The sequence below is a fragment of the Lactuca saligna genome, chromosome 7, assembly GCF_052625555.1.
Source record: "Lactuca saligna cultivar CGN05327 chromosome 7, ASM5262555v1, whole genome shotgun sequence".
NCBI classification, from domain to species: Eukaryota; Viridiplantae; Streptophyta; class Magnoliopsida; order Asterales; family Asteraceae; genus Lactuca; species Lactuca saligna.
The window spans coordinates 4,289,542-4,307,955 of record NC_136423.1 but is presented as its reverse complement, the minus strand read 5'-3'; the positions used below and the strand labels follow the sequence as shown (position 1 = coordinate 4,307,955).

General features: G+C 32.7%; 3 protein-coding genes and 1 non-coding gene across 5 annotated transcripts; 2 read left to right on the top strand and 2 right to left on the bottom strand.

Moving 5' to 3' along the window:
* The first annotated feature begins 1,309 nt into the window (after nucleotides 1-1,309).
* LOC145005904 (alpha/beta-Hydrolases superfamily protein) lies at nucleotides 1,310-4,432 on the top strand. Its single transcript, XM_078965018.1, has 6 exons — nucleotides 1,310-1,578; nucleotides 1,708-2,456; nucleotides 2,959-3,017; nucleotides 3,164-3,292; nucleotides 3,823-3,958; nucleotides 4,026-4,432. Exons 2-6 carry the CDS (start codon nucleotides 1,752-1,754, stop codon nucleotides 4,317-4,319), a joined length of 1,323 nt encoding a protein of 440 aa, XP_078821144.1. The 5' UTR covers nucleotides 1,310-1,578; nucleotides 1,708-1,751; the 3' UTR covers nucleotides 4,320-4,432.
* Nucleotides 4,433-5,214: 782 nt separating this feature from the next.
* BAM7 (beta-amylase 7) lies at nucleotides 5,215-9,316 on the bottom strand. 2 transcript variants are annotated; one of them, XM_078963113.1, is made up of 10 exons: nucleotides 9,018-9,316; nucleotides 7,677-8,488; nucleotides 7,517-7,594; nucleotides 7,225-7,428; nucleotides 6,934-7,128; nucleotides 6,685-6,849; nucleotides 6,287-6,547; nucleotides 5,941-6,165; nucleotides 5,626-5,845; nucleotides 5,215-5,511 (listed from the first exon to the last, which is right to left on the bottom strand). In XM_078963113.1, the coding sequence occupies exons 2-10, from the start codon at nucleotides 8,382-8,384 to the stop codon at nucleotides 5,483-5,485; spliced, it is 2,085 nt and encodes a 694-aa protein (XP_078819239.1). In that variant the 5' UTR covers nucleotides 8,385-8,488; nucleotides 9,018-9,316; the 3' UTR covers nucleotides 5,215-5,482. The 2 variants fall into 2 exon arrangements, with proteins under 2 accessions (XP_078819239.1, XP_078819240.1); XM_078963114.1 differs by having other exon boundaries at nucleotides 5,941-6,162.
* Nucleotides 9,317-13,239: 3,923 nt separating this feature from the next.
* TRNAL-CAA (transfer RNA leucine (anticodon CAA)) lies at nucleotides 13,240-13,323 on the top strand. Its single transcript has one exon. It is a non-coding gene; the product is annotated as a tRNA-Leu (tRNA).
* Nucleotides 13,324-13,800: 477 nt separating this feature from the next.
* BAM2 (beta-amylase 2) lies at nucleotides 13,801-17,476 on the bottom strand. The gene is made up of 9 exons (XM_078963410.1): nucleotides 17,119-17,476; nucleotides 16,699-16,773; nucleotides 16,423-16,626; nucleotides 16,044-16,238; nucleotides 15,431-15,595; nucleotides 14,631-14,891; nucleotides 14,319-14,537; nucleotides 14,025-14,244; nucleotides 13,801-13,947 (listed from the first exon to the last, which is right to left on the bottom strand). Exons 1-9 carry the CDS (start codon nucleotides 17,362-17,364, stop codon nucleotides 13,925-13,927), a joined length of 1,608 nt encoding a protein of 535 aa, XP_078819536.1. The 5' UTR covers nucleotides 17,365-17,476; the 3' UTR covers nucleotides 13,801-13,924.
* Between the last annotated feature and the right edge of the window lie 938 nt (nucleotides 17,477-18,414).

Here is an 18,414-nt window from a genome sequence, read left to right as displayed (position 1 = left end):
ATCTAAAACCTCAATTATGTATACTTATCTTGTTGGTACATTGTAAATATTTTCACAAAAAAAAAAAAAAAACAACTTTTGTTTTCGTTCGCATTCTAATTTTTTACGTTCAGCTAAACATAACAAAACATTTTTCTTCAAAAAATCTAAGTTTCTGTCAGATTTTCACAATTGACAGAAATTTTCACAGACCAACTAGATTTCGTAATTGGTAACCTATAAATTTATTAAAAAGAAAATGCAGGTCACCTAGATTTTATAGATTGTGACCTACAAAAATTGTGGTTATTTAGGTAAATTTGCTAATTTTTTGCTATTTTTTAGAAAATAGTTGGTGACTTTTAACATAAATTGTTATTTACTCAGTATTGTATTGGTTGGGTAAAAATAATATGAAATTTAGATATAAGATAAAGTACCATTCTTGAAATCCGATGTTTTAAATAACGCTTCAATGTTGTTTGTTATGGCGTCGATGCTTGAGGTAGCCATCCCAGAAACATAAAAGGAGTCTTTTTTAGGCCTGCTCTAAATGTGTGGCTATATGCATCTTATTACATTATAGAGTGAATGTTTTTCAAAACTTTGTTTTTTTTTTTCTTTCTAATTTGGCATTAAATAATTGAGTTTGTCAAATTTTTCATATAAAATATTGATACTATATTTTTTTAAAATTTAATACAATTTTATAATTATATGATTTATCTTTATATATATATATATATATATATATATATATATATATATATATATATATATATATATATATATATCCTTGATAAATCTCATGACTTTGAGGCTTAACGCTGTAACGTGATACCTCACACAATTTAGAACCTTGTTGAAATCACATTAAAATAAATATTTATTTGATCATTAAATAATTGATTTAATTTACCTAAAGTTATGAAAAAAAAATGAATACATATAAAAATACCCATATATATATATATATATATATATATATATATATATATATATATATATATATATATATATATATATATATAATATCTTATGTTTTTATATGTAACACTAAGTTTTTTCTACCAAACAACTTTTATTCTAGATTAATAACTTTTATTTTTATATATAACACAAGGCTTTTCTAGAAAAAAAAAAACATTTATTTAAATAAACAACTTCAATTTACAGAAAGTATGTGTAAAAGTATAATGTTTTATTTTCTTTTTCATTTTTCTTTTGCTTCACTCAAAACACGAAAAAAATAACTAAAACATATCATTTTCTTTTTCTTCACTCAAAATAGCGAAAAAATAAAAGAAAGTATTTGTAATAGTCCACAGCACCTACAAAAATAATAATTATTTCTTGAACGAGATAACACAACGTTAGCATATGCTCGAGGGAATCTATCTGCCCGTCAAGATTCTTCTGATTGAAACCAAATCCAAGATTTTTCCAGAACCCATAAGAATCTACCTGCTACAGCAACTGTTCTTCCCTAATTCATATAGGGTTTCCCATACACTCTTCGAATCAACTCCCAATGTTCTACACCAACTTCCATCGAATCCCAACTCTGTTTTAATTTTCTGATTTAATCAGCAATTTCAGGTGATTTTTCTTCAAATTTCTACTCTCAACTGATTATATCATTGCCCATATAGATATTATAATCAGTTGAAAGTTCATTAGTCCTGCATCAAGCTTCAACCTTTTTTTTTCTCGATTAATTCCCAACAGATTACTTCCAGAATCAGTTGTTATTAGATTAATTCCAGAAAAAAATGTCACTCGTTTGTGCGTGCCCTATTCTCGAATGCGTCTACTGTTTAGGTTGTGCTCGTTGGGCATGGAAGAAATGTCTATACACCGCCGGTCGAGAAAGCGAGAACTGGGGTTTCGCGACTTCAACTGAATTCGAACCTGTCCCACGCATTTGTAGATATATTTTAGGCGTTTACGAGTTCGACATCCGTAACCCACTCTGGGCTCCGCCAGGAGGATATGGAATTAATCCCGATTCCGTGGTTTTGAAGAAAAATTACGACGAAAATCAAGGGAAGGTGTCGCCTTATATGATTTACATCGATAAAGACAATCAAGATATACTTTTGCTAATTAGCGGTTTAAATATGGCAAAAGAAAGTGATTTTTTACTCTTACTTGATGATAAATTGGGACAGACGAAGTTTGATGGAGGGTATGTTCATAATGGGTTATTGAAAGCTGCTCAATGGGTGTTTGACACGGAATGTGATGTTTTGAAAGAATTGGTTGAAAAATATGAGGATTATACTTTGACTTTTGCTGGACATTCCTTAGGGGCAGGGGTTGTTACTTTGTTGACTATGCTGGTGGTGAAGAACAGAGACAAAATTGGAAATATTGACCGAAAAAGGATCAGATGTTTTGCAATTGCTCCTGCTAGATGTGTGTCGCTGAATTTGGCTGTCAGATATGCTGATGTCATTAATTCTGTTGTTCTTCAGGTAAACATTTTGTATCTGGATGACATTGCTATAAATTGGTAATTTTTTTGATGATAGGGTGAGAAGGGTATTCATGTCTTTTGCACATTTGAAAGAATCTATACTCATAGTAACTCATTGTCCTAACTTTTTGTGTGGGACAAAAAATTGTGATTTTTAGAGAAATTAAATGTCCTCCTACCTTTTCTTTCTACATATCTTCCTATCCATACGAAAGGATGACATGTGTTATATTTTAATAAAGCTAATTATATTTTTGGACACTTGTCATTATTTCAAATGGGTAGGAAGATAATTAGGAAGAAAAGTAGGAGGATATTTTATTTCTCGATTTTTATCTCATTGTCATCAATTTTGTCTTGGTCAGTCTTTATTGGAAATGACCCTTAGTCTTTATTGTAGATTTGTTTTTTTTTTTTTTTTTTTGACAAATCCTATGATTCGTATGATGTAGGATAATGTTAGTTTCTAACACTCTTAAATCTTTAATCCAATGAACCAGGATGATTTCATGCCTAGAACAAGTGTAGCATTGGAAGTACTCTTCAAGTTCCTATTTTGGTACGTTCTTGGTAACATTTCCGGATTATTTCATTTTCAAGCATCGATCTTTATGCCTCAATAGTTCTGTATATGATCATCATCTCATTTGATGAATATGTTTTTTTTTACAAGTTTTGGATCATGATGGTTATTTGTTTTAACAGTTTCCCATGCATATTGTGTGCAACTTGTTTAAAGGAAACATGCACACTGCAAGAGCACATGCTTCAAGATCCAAGACGTTTATATGCACCTGGTCGCCTTTATCATGTTCTTGTCAGGAAACCATTCGGGTATGTGTATGTCCCACAAACTTTTTTTTTTATACACAAATGATTTGAACAGTGTTGCATGGATTTGGAAGATAGTTGATTAATTTTCTTGACTTAATGAATTTAATGGGTTGAAAATTCGATATGTATACATGACTATTTTGTTTTGACTTAATCCGGATATAATGACTTAATTGGTTGAGCCAAAAAAGCTTTTACCTATTTGTCATTCTTTATTTTCCTTCCAACCCTTTCATGTCATGTCAAAATTGATTGAATATTAATGAATATTGTGAAATTTGTTTTTCGGGAATGCAAGGCTAAAATGGTCATTTAGTCTCATTCAGAATGGTTTATTTCGACATTTAAAAGAAACAATACCTTATCTTATGTATACAACACTTTATCCAGACACATGACTTGATGAAAAAAAAGGGAAAACAGCCACTTTTGTCCTTGGTAGTTACAGAAACTCATTACCTTTCAAGCTAAAGTACATATCTGCCCTTGGTAGTCACATATCATAGAGAGTATTGGTTTTTGGTTTGCAGGGTTGGGAGAATTTCACCTACTGTGAAAACAGCTGTGCCAGTGGACGGGAGATTTGAGCACATGGTTATCTCATGCCATATAATTAGCGATCATTCCATTGCTTTAATGGAGCGCGAGTTTCAAAGTGCACTTGATGTAAGTCCTAGTCCTCATTTTGTGTAGTTTTATAAATTAAAAACAACAATTAACCCTGGGTTCTCAGACATTGAAGGAGAAAGATCATGTGATGGATATCCCGACACAACAAAGGATGGAAAGGAGTACGTCTTTAGCCATGGACCACAGTGAGGAACACAAGGCGGCACTAGCGAGAGCGGTTGCACTAGACATTCCGGAAGCTTACTTGCCTAGTGAATATGGAACCTTCCGGAAGGCTCAAAGCATGAATGACTCAGCCCATGGGTCCTCAAAGAGAGAAAGCTGGGATGAGTTAGCTGCTCGGATTCTTGACACAGATGAAAAAGGTGAAACTGTGCTGAAGAGTGATTGGTATTGAAGATTTTAGAGGGATATGTATGTATTTTGAATTTTCAGAATCACCATTCTTTTGTAAGATTCATGTACTTGTATAGCTTGTCGAGTTATTATTATAGCTTGCTCAATTTGTTATTTCTTAAATCATAAATGGTTGGGTGGGTGAAAGCCTGAAAGGGGTGGGTCTAAGACCTATTTACGAAACCAATGGTATGGTAACCTGTTTTTGATTATTGGTGACCTGGCCTAACCAAGATTAGGCGTGGGTTGTCCATTTCTTTTTTAATCTTTAGAACTTAGATTAGCACAAGCAAAAAGGTAGTTTGGAGACATACGGCTATTGAAACCGGCCTTGTTTGAAGCCAAAGTTTGAGTTTAAACTGGTTTTTGCATATAACCATTGGAAAAGGTTTTTTATTTTTTATTTTGGTCCAATGGGTGTCTATCCATTTGTTTGTCGGTATAAACAGGCATTGAATGTTTTGTTTCACCAAACTACTAAAAAATGCCTTCTAATCTCTCACCCGCAGTTTCACTCAATAAATGTTGATGTTATTTTTTTCAATTAAACGTTGGTTAAGGTTGGATTACTAACAAACTAAACGCAAGTATTGAAATCGGTTCGGTGTTAAAGTTGATAGTCTGTATATGTAAATGAGAGAATGTAAACTCATTACTGATTAAGTTGCATTGCCAATAGGTTAATGTTACGAGTTTATAATCAAAAATGAAACTTGTCGTAGCCAAATCCTTATTTTATTATAAACTTATAGCATATGCCTTTAAATGTTGATATTAAAAAATTTATTAAAATAAAAATGACCAAAAGTATGTTCTTTTTACAATTTACATTTTACCAACAGATTATAATATTACTTTGGTGTCATATATATTTGACATCAAGTAAAGATGAGAAATTAGCTAAAATCTGATATTTAATTTCTTTAAAGTGTATCGAATATATGATCACAAATAAATACCATCAACCCTAAACAGACTAATTAATTTACCTTTTTTTTCATCTTCATATGGCCTGACCCTGGATTTCTTCTCTACACTTGTATTCACATTTACAGTAATACTAAAAATATCACCTCTTGGATTTGGTTAGTATATAAATCTTAATATTATAATAATAATAATAATAATAATAATAATGCACATCTCCACTCTGCTTCCATCCACCTAGGCATGGATCTCAAGAACCGCCTCCCCTGTTAAAAAAAAAAAAAAAAAGTGTCATCATCAAAGGGTAAAAAGGTAAATTTACACAGCCTTACAATGAGGAAAATGAAAGTAGGATGCTATAAGCAATGAAGTGAGTTTACCATGCATTCTCTTGACGAATCGTTCAAACTCCATGATATTGTGAGGATCCATGAGAAGCTGACCGAGTCTAAGGTAAGTAAAAGCAGAGTAATGCCTCCCATCTGGATCATTCATAGGCTTAGCCTTCTCCAGTATATAATTGTAGCTTACTTTATCAACACATGGAAGTGGGTTCTCACTGGTCATAGCTATACAAGAATCCCATGCAGCATTCATCACCTGCAAATAATTAATGTACTCTCATTTTATTCTTATTATTTACCAAAGACATTCTACTTTTCCATTAAGTCAAAGAAAAAGGAAAAGGTACTTACTTGCCAGGCTAAAGCATCAGGATCTTCAAGGGCTTCTGAGGAGTCCATGTCCATGTCCATGTTGATGTTCATGTGGGCCAAGGTAAAGTTTAAGGCAACCCCGTGTTTCTTCAAGACTTCCATAATCGGAGCATAGCCATCACGATTGGACGGGTTGTAAAAGCCAGCAGTTAACTCAGCAGCATGACTTGATGTCTTGTACCACCAATGAATACCTGATAGCTGCTGGCTCAGGTCTCAGGAATTAATATAACATGACATTTTCATTTTGGAAGCTACTAACTTTTTTTCTTTCTTTCTTTCTTTCTTTCTTTAAACAAAAGAAAAGTAACCAAAAACTGAGTACCTTTGCAGTAATGAAAGTCCCTTCAAAAGCAAATTTAGCCAAAGAAAGCAGGCGATCAGCATGGTTGATCAATAGCTGAGAATACCAATTAAGAAAGAAGCGACCATAGTAGCCATCATAATCCCCTGCATTGCAAAAGAATCCGGTTTCATGAGGCCTAGAATTATAAGAGCCTGCATTTTCTGGTCCTCTACCCCAGAACGAGTGTCCCCTTGTTTCAGCCGCCTTTGTCAGGCTCTTCAACATGTATCGATCGTAGCACTGCAAAATCAACATTTTCAATTTCTTGGAAATACAAAACAAAAACAACAATATTAATAATAATAAACTCTCAAGGCATCAAATACTAATTTTCAAATACTTTACAAGTAATTGTGATGCCCTGTGATTATTTTTACCTGAAATTCACCGACACCTGGATATCTCCAACCATGTTTCACAGGATTAGACGGATACCGAAGCTCCCCACATGGACCCAATCCAATTTCAATCATTGAAATAACTCCATCTACAAAGAACTCGTCAAATTCAACCCGAAAGCTTCTCATGTAGTCAAAGTAGACCTATACATTCATTGTGTTTTTCACAACATCATAACATGTCCAATAAATAATAATATTTTAGAATTTAGAATTTGAAAATAGTACCTCTGAAGCAGTGCGACCTCTTAGAACACGTTCCTTGTCAATCCCCAATGAGAGACATTCCGGGTTGCGTCTTCCTGATCTATCTGTGAAAAATATGTCCGGATTGCTCCGCCCAATTTCAGCCACCCAATGTGGTAAGGGTATGCAAACATCATCACCGACATTGCCTCCACATTCATGGAAAGACATCACTACCTGAGCCAAACTTACATTATGGTCACTTGTTTTATTTTCAAAATACATGAAAAATGCAAACAAACAGCAGACAAAATGTCTCCCAAGAGGACAAACCTGTAACTTGAGCTTAAGCTCGCGCACCATTTGAAATAACCGTTTATACCCCTTCCAGTTATACTCCTGTGGAACATGTGCTTCAACTATACCCCACCAGCAATCAACCATTACACCATCAACATTCATAGACTTCAAAACCCTTAACTGGTTCAGTAGACCATCAGGATCTACAACTTCACACTTCATATTAACTGCTCCCAACTGCACGAACACCAATTTGTAATAAGTCCTTTAACCATGCAATGCAAGAGGAGATATGTTAACCTTTTTGCAAGAATATGGAACTTACAGGAAGCAACACATACACAGGAACATAAGGAGTACCCGCAAAATCTCGTTCTTGTAACTTTGAAGGCATGTCAACAACCTACAAACAGATGCAAAAGATATTGTTGGTTTTTGGAAACACTACAGAAATCAGAAATTAAACAGGGAAATACTTCTCTAACCTGCCTGCCTGCAACAGTATCTACAGAAACCCCTATCAGTGGATCATCTTGACCATCAACTTCAACTCCCAGCATATGAGAAGACTGAGATCGACCACTTGATGACACATCATAAGCAGAAGAAGGAACAAATAAACCTTTCATTTGGCATGCCTCATTATCCATCTCAATTGGGCAGGCAGAAGAGATGCCTCTTAGAGAAGGAGCTTGGTTCTGCTGCAATGGTAGTGAGGTGGATGAAGTTGATACACCAGCAGCAGGTCTCACACCCTGTGATCTTGATGGAAAGGTGGTTCCATCAGGAAGAACAACCCAACCAGCTTCCCTAGCCAGAGCTGCAATCACATCATTAATATCGGCTCTAACCCTAAGATTGTAGTTCCCATGTCTTCTTAGGCCTGCCAAGATCTTTGCAGTAATTGCCCTTCGTTGTCTCTCACGAAGCTTTGTTCTTTCCTTTTCTTCAATAGGTCTACACCTTCTACCACCTCCTTGTGGAGTCATCTGATCTTGAAACTGCTGCTGATGTTGAAACCTGTTATTGCTTCTGCTTGATGTCATTACTCCTCCATCAACACCTACCATTGTTGGAGGTGTTGAGTTCTTCTCGTCATCATCTTCGTCATTCTCACCTTCTTCTTTCACATCCAATCCCATTTCTTCATCCTCTTCTTCACTTGTCCCAAATCTCTGCATTTCAGTTGCCATAAAACTGCACAGACTGGGAGGATACTATCAATGCTTCAACATGCTAGGCATAGAAGAATCCCTCCATGATCAGCAGCATACACAATTTTGAACTCCCTCGGGCTCTGTTCACAAGGTTACAGATTATGAAACAATGTCAGAATCTTTCTGGAAATCCATACAGAACTCAGTTAAAAACCGTCGACCACTGATTGCAATTTTGAACACGCAAAAGCACAACAAAAAATGGATGAATTAGATATTAGTGGAAATCAAGTACATGTAAAAATTTATATTTCCTTTCCAATGTACAATACTTTGCCTGATGCCACCAAATTTTCATTCAATCGTCACAATCAACAAATTCAACCACACAATAACTGGATAATTTGTATTCTCTATACTCGACAGTAGGAAATTTTGGCACCATTTCTCATGCCAACATGTCAAGTACGAGTGTTTATCAACGAAAAATCACGACTTTCATCAAGGCATAGTTCCCACCAAAAACAAAACTTCGAAAGAGAGAACGAACTAGATTCAGTAACATTCAAACGAGAAACGAAGGAATTTTACAATTTCTTAACTTCAAACAAGCGGAAGCATTTTCACTAAAGCATCAACAAAATTCTCAAAAACTGAAAATTTCCTCACCGTGAAAGCTTCAAAACTCTCCATCTTCTTCTTAAAGCTACAAAAAAACAAGTTTTCGCACCTCCGTCACAACTCACAGATAACACGTTAACAACTGGTTAGATCTTGTGAGGTGAGCTCGCCGGAGTTCAGCATCCGCCGGAAACATAACGGAATCGTTGAGACATGACGCCGGTGGCACCGGCGGGATAAATTACGAAAGGAATAGATTTCCCGGCGAGGGTTAGGTTATCGGCACTCGTGTGAAGGAATTGACACGGATGAGGGAGGGTGGCGATTGGGTGTGCGTGAAGCATATGAAACCAAACGTGCGAGGTCACACGATTTGTGCGTGCGGGAAGAGTGGGGCCATGAGAATTGGATGTGTTACCGGAATGCCCCCAGAATCACGTGAATTAACACCCTCACCCCAAAAATTCACATTTTGTGGTTCATGCTAATCGTTCTCGTTTTTTAGATATAAATATAATCTTTATTAACTTTTTTTTTTTATAATTTTAACTTTGGTTTTTCAAATATCAAGCTTAGCCTCTGTTAATTTTTAATATTAATGATGGTCTTTTTGTTTGAATTTTTTTAATGGATCATCTGTATATCGTATATTTTCTCGTGTTAAGTTTAAACATATGTGAGACATGTGAGGGTAAAATCATCTTTTACATATCTCATGGACCATTTATGAGGTTTTAAATAAATAAAGTTTACCCTAACCCTATCCATTCGTAAAACCCAACACCTTTCTCTTTTGCTCTCGTATCTAGTCAACCACCATCAGCCACCACAACCATAAACCATAACTGGTGCTTTCTTATGAACACCATATGGACCAATAGAGTAGTGTTCTTGCACACCATGACACCATCATCTTAAGAGTTTGTAGATGAACTCATTGGTTCACCAACATAAATATCATTCAATTTTACAATGAAGTAAGGATACTTATTGTCAGCTCCTTTGTACAACATGATAGTGCTTCTAGACATTCGGATAACTAAACCACCAATCTTTCTCTAAGAAAAAGGCTCTAATATTGAACATTATGATGATAGTTGACACCTTATCATGATTATATTTCTTACATGAAGCATGTTTGAAGCTGATTGTGAACAATAATGACATACCATATGAGAATAGCATAAGTAGTCGCAATTTGCAGAATTCTTCGATTACGTCATTATGATGATAGTTGACACCTTAATAATAATTACCGTTTGAAAGCAGCTTAAAACTTATTTAATTACCAACATAATGTATATAGGGCTAATTACTAATCTAGCCAAATTAACGAAATAATTAACAATATTTAGCCAAAAATTAGGAATTGTCTCAAAATAGCCCAAGAACCGTAGGTTTTTAGATCCGTCTACTGTTTTGCTAATCCGTCTACTGTTTCGTGTTTTGTATAAAAAAATCATTTTGAAGATATAAAATCGTAGGTTTTTTTAGATCTACGGTTTTGTCTCTATAATCTACAGTTTTCCAAACCGTAGCCTACGGTTTTGGGTTAAAAAACTATGTTTTTTTTTTTTTTTAAACTACGGTTTTGGGTAAAAAAACCTACGTTTTTTTTCTTTTTATAATAGAGTATTTTTTGAGAAAAACTATTTTATTCTATTAATTGTTAAAAAATTATTTTATATTTTACAAAGAATATTTTTTAACAAAATAATTGTCAAAAAAAAACAACTCTATATTTTATAAACAATATTTTAAAATTAAATACTTCTAAAAAAATACTCTCTATTAAAAATAATAATAAAATAATAAAAAATAAACTAGAAAACGGTAGTTTTTTAACTCAAAACCATAGACTATACCCAAAATGCTGTAGTTTAAAAAAAAACATAGATTTTACCCAAACCGTAGGCTACGGTTTGGGAAACAGTAAATTATACAGAGAAAACCGTAGGTTTTAAAATAACCTACGGTTTTATTTCTTCAAAATAATTTTTTTATACAAAAAACGAAACAATAGACAAATTGACGAAATAGTAGACTTCAAATATTGACCGTAGTCAACTGTATCCAAACTACTCTTTCGTGGGCTAGTTTGAGTGGTGTTATTGCACCCGATTTATATAGTCAAAACCATTTTTGTAAAGCCAAAACTACCTATAGACCAATTAAAACCCAAATTGAAAAAACATATTCCCATCCAACCTTGTTTCTTTTTGTTACAACCTTGTCTGTTTTGATCACCTGTTTTTTTTTGTAATATTTCCCATTTTCTTTAATTAATTTAAAATTTTAGAATGCCTGGTATATATATATATATATATATATATATATATAATCATCGAGAAAAAAACAATAATTAAATGAAAAAGAAACACAAATAATATATATATATATATATATATATATATATATATATATATATATATATATATATATATGATAGGGATAAAATTATAGTTGATAACTTTCTAATCATTATCCTCCTTAATTATATCTAAATAACTATTATGTTTGATAAAATGTAAATTAGATCATCAAAAAATAAAAATATGTTTGTTTGTGTTGCTCTAAACAATTTTCAACGGTTATCTAAAATCTAAAAATTAATGCATGACAGGTATGATTATTAGTAAACATACATAATAAAAAAAAAGTTAGACATTTTTATTTGTTTTTAAATTTTTATTTATTTTTTATTATAAACTAAAATAACATGATATTTTCGCAACCACATAATTATGATAGGCAAAAATGATAGAGTTTTAAATAAATAAACAAAAAGTAGCTTATTACAAAGTTATTATTATTATTATTATTTTAAATGGCAAACATAAACATACAATCCTAATCTACTCATATTCTACATATATTCGAAAGGGAACTTGAATTGAGCGATGTCACATAACTAAATTGCTAAGGACAAAGACATTTTGGTTTTTATCTAAGTTAATTAACAAATATGAAAATTTTCTATCAACAATTTTAAATATTTAAAAGCGTTCGAATCATAATAATTATATATACAGTTCAAACAAAGTAATTATAAAACTCTTGAAATATCATGCAAATAATACCACCATGACATTAATAAATAGCAAAATATTAATAATAACAAATATTATCACCATGATAAAAAAAATATCATACAAATAGGATCACCATGGCATAAAATATCATAAGAATTATTTTTTAAAGATTATGACAAATAAATAGAGAGGAAAATACATGTAATAATTATTAAAAACTAAAATTGCAATTATAAACATTGATATAGAAGTTATTTAATCTCTCTCTCTCTCTCTCTCTCTCTCTCTCTCTCTCTATATATATATATATATATATATATATATATATATATATATATATATATATATATATATATAATTGTGTCAAAAAGAATAGAAAAGTTGACGTTAGAATGGATGAGTATTGCATTTTTTTATATTTATTTTACTAGTTGTGAAACCCGTATATTATACGGGTTAATTAAAACAAAATGTTAAATACGAACGATTAAATAGAAATTTTATTTGAATTTGACATTGAAATAAGTGAAAATTATGTGAAAAAAATGCAAAAAATAAACTAATTAAAATTATGTGTTTAGTGTACTAACCGAGTTAATTATAATAAAATGTTAAACATAAAGGTTTAAACTGTAAATTTATTTGAAATTGAATTTAAAATTTAAAATTTAAAATTTAAAATTAATAGTCATTATGGTATGTTTAATTTATGGAAACTAAATTAATGATAGATTGAAAATGAAAATTGAAGCAATTACAAGTGGAAAATAAATATATATCTCAAAATTATAACAAAATTACATGTGACTAATTTGATAAGAGAATGACATGTGGCAAAATCATTTTCATTTATTAGGGTAGATTTGATTTGATTTGATTGATGGTGGTTTTGACTATTGTAAATGGTTTTCCACCATGGTGTGTTTATGTACATTTGATGGTAATTGGTCAAATGCTAAATGGGTTTACTTTTTTAAAATACCATGTATAATCCTACATTCCTACTTTTATAATTCCATTACTTATACTAATCGATACTTCGTACAAGTTTTAACTGAAAGACATCTCAATTTCTGACACATGATTCGGAGCTAAGAAAAGGCTTGGAATATGTAATATAAATAATGATTAAATAGGTGTCTTTCTAAAAAAAAGGTTGAAAGCTCCATGATATGTAAAAGCTAATGTTGTAGTTCAAGCAAAGTATGTGATTATTAAACTATGTTCAAAACACACAAGTCAGGATGGCCGAGTGGTCTAAGGCGCCAGACTCAAGTTCTGGTCTTCGAGAGAGGGCGTGGGTTCAAATCCCACTTCTGACATCTAACAACTGTTTTTTTTTCTCAGACATCAAACCTCACTAAATACAGAAAAGCTTGTGCGTCGAACATCAAAGCGAAAGATATACAAAAAGACAACTTTACATTTAACAATTACATAATGTAAAATTCCAATGCAATAGAATGTGTCATGTTCGACATATCACAATACTATTAAAGTATATAGTATAATTGTTTTATTTCATTACAAAATTATACAGCTTTTTACTTCGAAACAATCATTTTTTTTATGCCCCAAAAGATGACGTGATGTCACAACATCAAATTTTAAAGGAATTGAAATCATGCATCTTATCAAAACATAAAACACATCACAAATAAAAAGACGACACAACGTAAAATAGCTTCAACAATAGGTAGGTCCACAAGTTCATAACCAATGATTCGTTGTTTACTTGGTATTTACCAATAATGGACACTATCGGACTATATCATTTTTCAAAGAAGTAATTTGATGGATTAAAAACAATAATTCAACAACTTATATCTTATACCATAAAATTTGTAGTTTACAAGTCACACCGAACACAAAACGTGTAACATAAGTCGAGAAAATGAGAAAACAAGTTGGATTAGATGCTAATTAAAGATACTCCACGACTTCACCTGTTTTAATGAAACAAAATCAGTAAGTGAAAATTGCAATAACACATTGATTTAAGGGAGGGAAAAAGATATATTACCATGCATTCTGTTGATAAACAGTTGAAATTCCCTTAAATTGTGTTCTTCAAGGAGAGATTGATTAAGTCTGAGATAGGTAAAAGCAGATAAATGTCTACCATCAGGATCATCTCTGGGTTTTGCATGTTCAAGTATCTTGTTGTAGCCTTGTCTATCATAACAAGGAAGAGCATTCTCACTTGCAACTGGTATATCAGCATCCCATGCAGCATTCAATACCTAAAAAAAAAAACAAGTAGAATCAGTTCTGCCACATCATATGTCCACATCAGCAACAGATATCTTGTCTATACCTGCCAAACTAACCCTTCGGGATCTGCCATTGCTTCCGGAAACCCTTCATGTTGGTCAAGTGTACGTAACTCGACACATGTAAAGTTTAAAGCGGTGTTGTGTTTTTTTAACATCGAAGCAATTGGACCGTATCCATCACGGTTGGCCCGATTGTAAAATCCAGCTGTCAGTTCTGCAGCATGGCTCGCCGTTTTGTACCACCAATGGATGCCTGATACCTGATATATCATCCATCAAACTTTTTTAGTTAATCAACAACAGATAGCAGATAGCAGACAGCAGACAGATAAATAAGAATAGTAAAAGGTTACCTTTACGGAAATGGGAGTGGATTCAAAGGCCAAATTGGCCATGGAGAGTACACTGTCGCCATGATGAATGAGAGTGTGAGAGTACCAATTTAGAAAAAATCTGCCATAGCCGCTGTCGTATTCACCTCCATCACAGAAGAATTTGGTGTCCTGAGGCTGTGAATTATAAGAACCTGCATGATCAGGTGGTCTACCCCAAAATGAGTGTCCTCTTGCCTCTGCAGCTTTCTCAAGACTCTTTCTTAAGTACTTATCGTAGCACTGCAATCCAAGTAAAACATTGGAATTTTTTTTTATAAATTTCAACATGTTCATGTTTTTATAATGTTCTTGTTTAAAGTTTATGCAACAAAGTTTCATATCTTTTCCTAATTTAACTGGTTGAAAACATGGTTGCATAATTCGTGAATAGATCTTGCGAAATTGCTTTTTCATTGGTCCCCACTACATTTTTTTCAAATGAAATGACCACATTTTCAACATTTATCATAAAATGACCACCGAATTTCGGGAAATTGCTTTTTAAGTTTGTCCCCACACATTATTTTTGTGAAAATGACTGTAGTTTATATCTTTTTTTTTTTTAAGGTTTTTTCTAGTGGGGACCTCTAATAAGCAATTTCACAAAAAAGTAATAGGTGATCATTTTGTAATAAAATTTAAAAAGGTTTTCATTTTGTTATATTACCTTACCTCCCCATTGTTGGTTATTTGTAATTAACCCAAAACAAGTAACATTTTTGAATAAATTGGTAAAAATGTTGAAATAAGCATTTCACGATCTTTCTATAATAAAATACCTGAAATTCACCAATACCAGGATATTCCCAACCATGTTTTGCAGGGTAAGATGGGTAACGCAATTCTCCACAGGCACCTAATCCAATCTCAATCTCAGTAATGCTTCCATCCATGAAGAAATCATCAAACTCAACCCTAAAACTCCTCATATACTCAAAGTAAACCTGCATATGTATTGTAACACAACACTTATTAAAAGGAAATTTTGTATAAAATAACAATGTACTTTACTTTTTTTTTTAGATATAGGCAATCTACTTTATTTTTTACCTGTAATAGCAATGTGTATACATTTTTTTACCGATAATAGCAATATTTAAAGTTTAAACCCATAATACCAACATAATTACATTTTTTATTTATTTAAAATAGCACCAAAATTACAGTTTTTACCCATAATAGCAGCTTGCATTTTCTTTTTTACCGATAATAGCAATATATAATGAATAACATACCTTGTCTATAGTGGTAGCAAATGTAAGTATTTTACTAGTATTGGCAAAAAAAAAAAAAGTAAAGTACATTGCTATTTTCAGTAATTTTCCTGTTATAACATTCATTTTATTTATTTATTTATATAATATGTCATTTGGCAGAATCAAAATCCGATACCTCAACAGCAGTACGGCCTTTTAAAACACGTTCCTTGTCAATTCCCCATGTAAGGCTTTCAGGGTTGCGTCTTCCATCTCTGTCAGTGAAATATATATCCGGATTTTCTTCACCAATTTCTGTTACCCATTTTGGCAATGGAATATGAACATCATCACCAACATTCCCTCCACATTCATGAAATGACATCACAACCTGATATCACATTATTAATATTATTAACAACTCATATATATATATATATATATATATATATATATATATATATATATATATATATATATATATATATATATATATATATATATTGTTACTTTTTGACTTATGCAGACATAAGGACTTAATACAGAAAGTCAAGGAAATGAGGGTTTTTACAAACCTGTAACTTAAGGTCGAGGTTGCGTACTATCTCAAATAGTTTTCTGTAACCTTTCCAATTGTAGTGTTGTGGTGTGTTGGCTTCTACAATTCCCCACCATGTATCAACCATAACTCCATCAACATTAATTGACTTTAGTGTTCTTAGCTGATTTGATAGTTCATCAGGATTAATCAGCTCACACTCCATATCAATGATCCCCAACTGAAATTCATACATAAAAAATGTAATCTGACAGAAATTATCGACAACAAATAGAGAAGATTGAAAACTCACTGGTAGCATAACGTATACAGGAACATGTGGTGTGCCAGAAAAATCACGCTCCTCTGAAGGGGCAATGTCCACAACCTACAGAAAACGATTTGGAGCACAGGGATCGCTTTTAGAATTACAAAACGACAAGCGTTATTAAAGGTATCATTTTCCATACATATTTTAGTGATTAGGACCACTAAGACCTAAAAGTCTATAATTTGAGTTTTAAAATATGAATGTAATCATAATTCTGTAATTCGGATTTCGGAAGTAAAACACGAACTGTTCAGCTATAAGATTAGCAGAATCGTTCATACACAATGCTAATTATAAAGGGATGTTTGGTTGTGCTTATAATTATCATAATTGCAAATAATCCTTTTTAACAAAAAAATATGTATACACGGAAAACACTTAAAATCGCAAACACATTTTTACCTGATGATCATCAGAGGTATGAACTGAATCACCGAAATTCGAGGATTCCGTAAACTCACTTGGTGCAGCTGAAATTCGAGTGTGAGAGCTGAAATCGATGAAATTAGGCTTCAGACTACGAGAACGAGGAGCAAATCGAGCTACCGAAGGAGCCGGAAATGGCTGTCCTAATAGAACAAAGTTTGCAGAGGCCAAAGCCATGGTTGTGGCGCATTTTAGCATAGAATTAGGAAACGGCATCGCCATGGGACTGGAAGCTTGTCATAGTTCTCCTTTTGGAAATTTAAGGAAAGGGGAAAGAAGATGGCGGGACGGGACAAGGCCCGTGATCCGAAATATCGAGATCACCGAATTTAAGTTACACGTAAAGTACTAAAATTCTATTTCTTTTTGTGTGATTGTATTTTATACTGAAAAAATAAAGCAAAAAGTTACCCGAAAAATTGTTATATTTGCAAGAGTTGGATTAAAATAAGTAGCTTTTGGGTGTAGTGTGGATATGTAGCATCTTCTTGCAGCCCAAAGTTCATGTTTACTCATATTTTCTAACGGGGTCATTTATGAAAGGTCAATGTCATTTTCATTTTTAAGCGCTTCCTCTTTTGAAAAAAGAGATTAAGGGGTGTTTAGAGTTGTTTATTTAGAGTGTTAATTCTCAGAATTTGTTCTCGGTAGGCAACCTTATGATTTGTCAGTTGGATTTCTTTTTCATTAGTGATGTTCACTAGTTTTGGTTTTGTTTGATGTGTTTGTCCTTGCGGCAATGTTGGAAACATGGTTTGCCGACTGGGATGTTTGTTTCCATGGTGGTTATGTCGGTTTTTGGATGTGATGAAAATTCATTTGTTTCAGAGAGCATATGTACAATTAACGGTTTGGTATTGTGGACTCTTATACAAAGAGTTTATATTTTTCGAGTATCATTTGTTATCTTTTGTTTGATATATTTTGCTACTCTTTGGAAGAGATTTTGCTGGGTTGTTTCTTTTTTCCTGCTCATGTTAGTTTGTGCCTTTCCCGTTAGCTTCCACCATAGTTAATTGGTCGCAACCCATGAGAAAATATACCAATAATCATGCCATCATCTCTGTTACAACATTGTACTTAGGCCTCTTTGAATCTTACTAGGTATTCTGGTGTAGTTTTTCCTTATCTTTGTCACATGGTTGTTAGAGGTATACTTTCTCTGTTGGAAAAAGTGACTCGTGAACTCGCCTGTGAATTTTTCCTAGCTATGAATATTGTTTGGTGTTGAACTTTTAAACCGCGTTCTTTTAATGTTGTTTTGAAAAGCAT

Coding starts and splice junctions, on each gene's coding strand:
- BAM2 (XM_078963410.1), bottom strand. CDS start 17,364: ATGGCGATGCCGTTTCCTAATTCTATGCTAAAATGCGCCACAACCATG. Junction 16,239..16,422: donor ACCTCGACCTTAAGTTACAG/GTTTGTAAAAAC, acceptor ATGTGATATCAG/GTTGTGATGTCATTTCATGA. Junction 15,596..16,043: donor AAGGCCGTACTGCTGTTGAG/GTATCGGATTTT, acceptor ATACATATGCAG/GTTTACTTTGAGTATATGAG.
- LOC145005904 (XM_078965018.1), top strand. CDS start 1,752: ATGTCACTCGTTTGTGCGTGCCCTATTCTCGAATGCGTCTACTGTTTA. Junction 2,457..2,958: donor TTAATTCTGTTGTTCTTCAG/GTAAACATTTTG, acceptor CCAATGAACCAG/GATGATTTCATGCCTAGAAC. Junction 3,959..4,025: donor AGTTTCAAAGTGCACTTGAT/GTAAGTCCTAGT, acceptor CTGGGTTCTCAG/ACATTGAAGGAGAAAGATCA.
- BAM7 (XM_078963113.1), bottom strand. CDS start 8,384: ATGGCAACTGAAATGCAGAGATTTGGGACAAGTGAAGAAGAGGATGAA. Junction 6,548..6,684: donor CAGGTGTCGGTGAATTTCAG/GTAAAAATAATC, acceptor TTGATTTTGCAG/TGCTACGATCGATACATGTT. Junction 5,846..5,940: donor CTGATGCTTTAGCCTGGCAA/GTAAGTACCTTT, acceptor AATTATTTGCAG/GTGATGAATGCTGCATGGGA.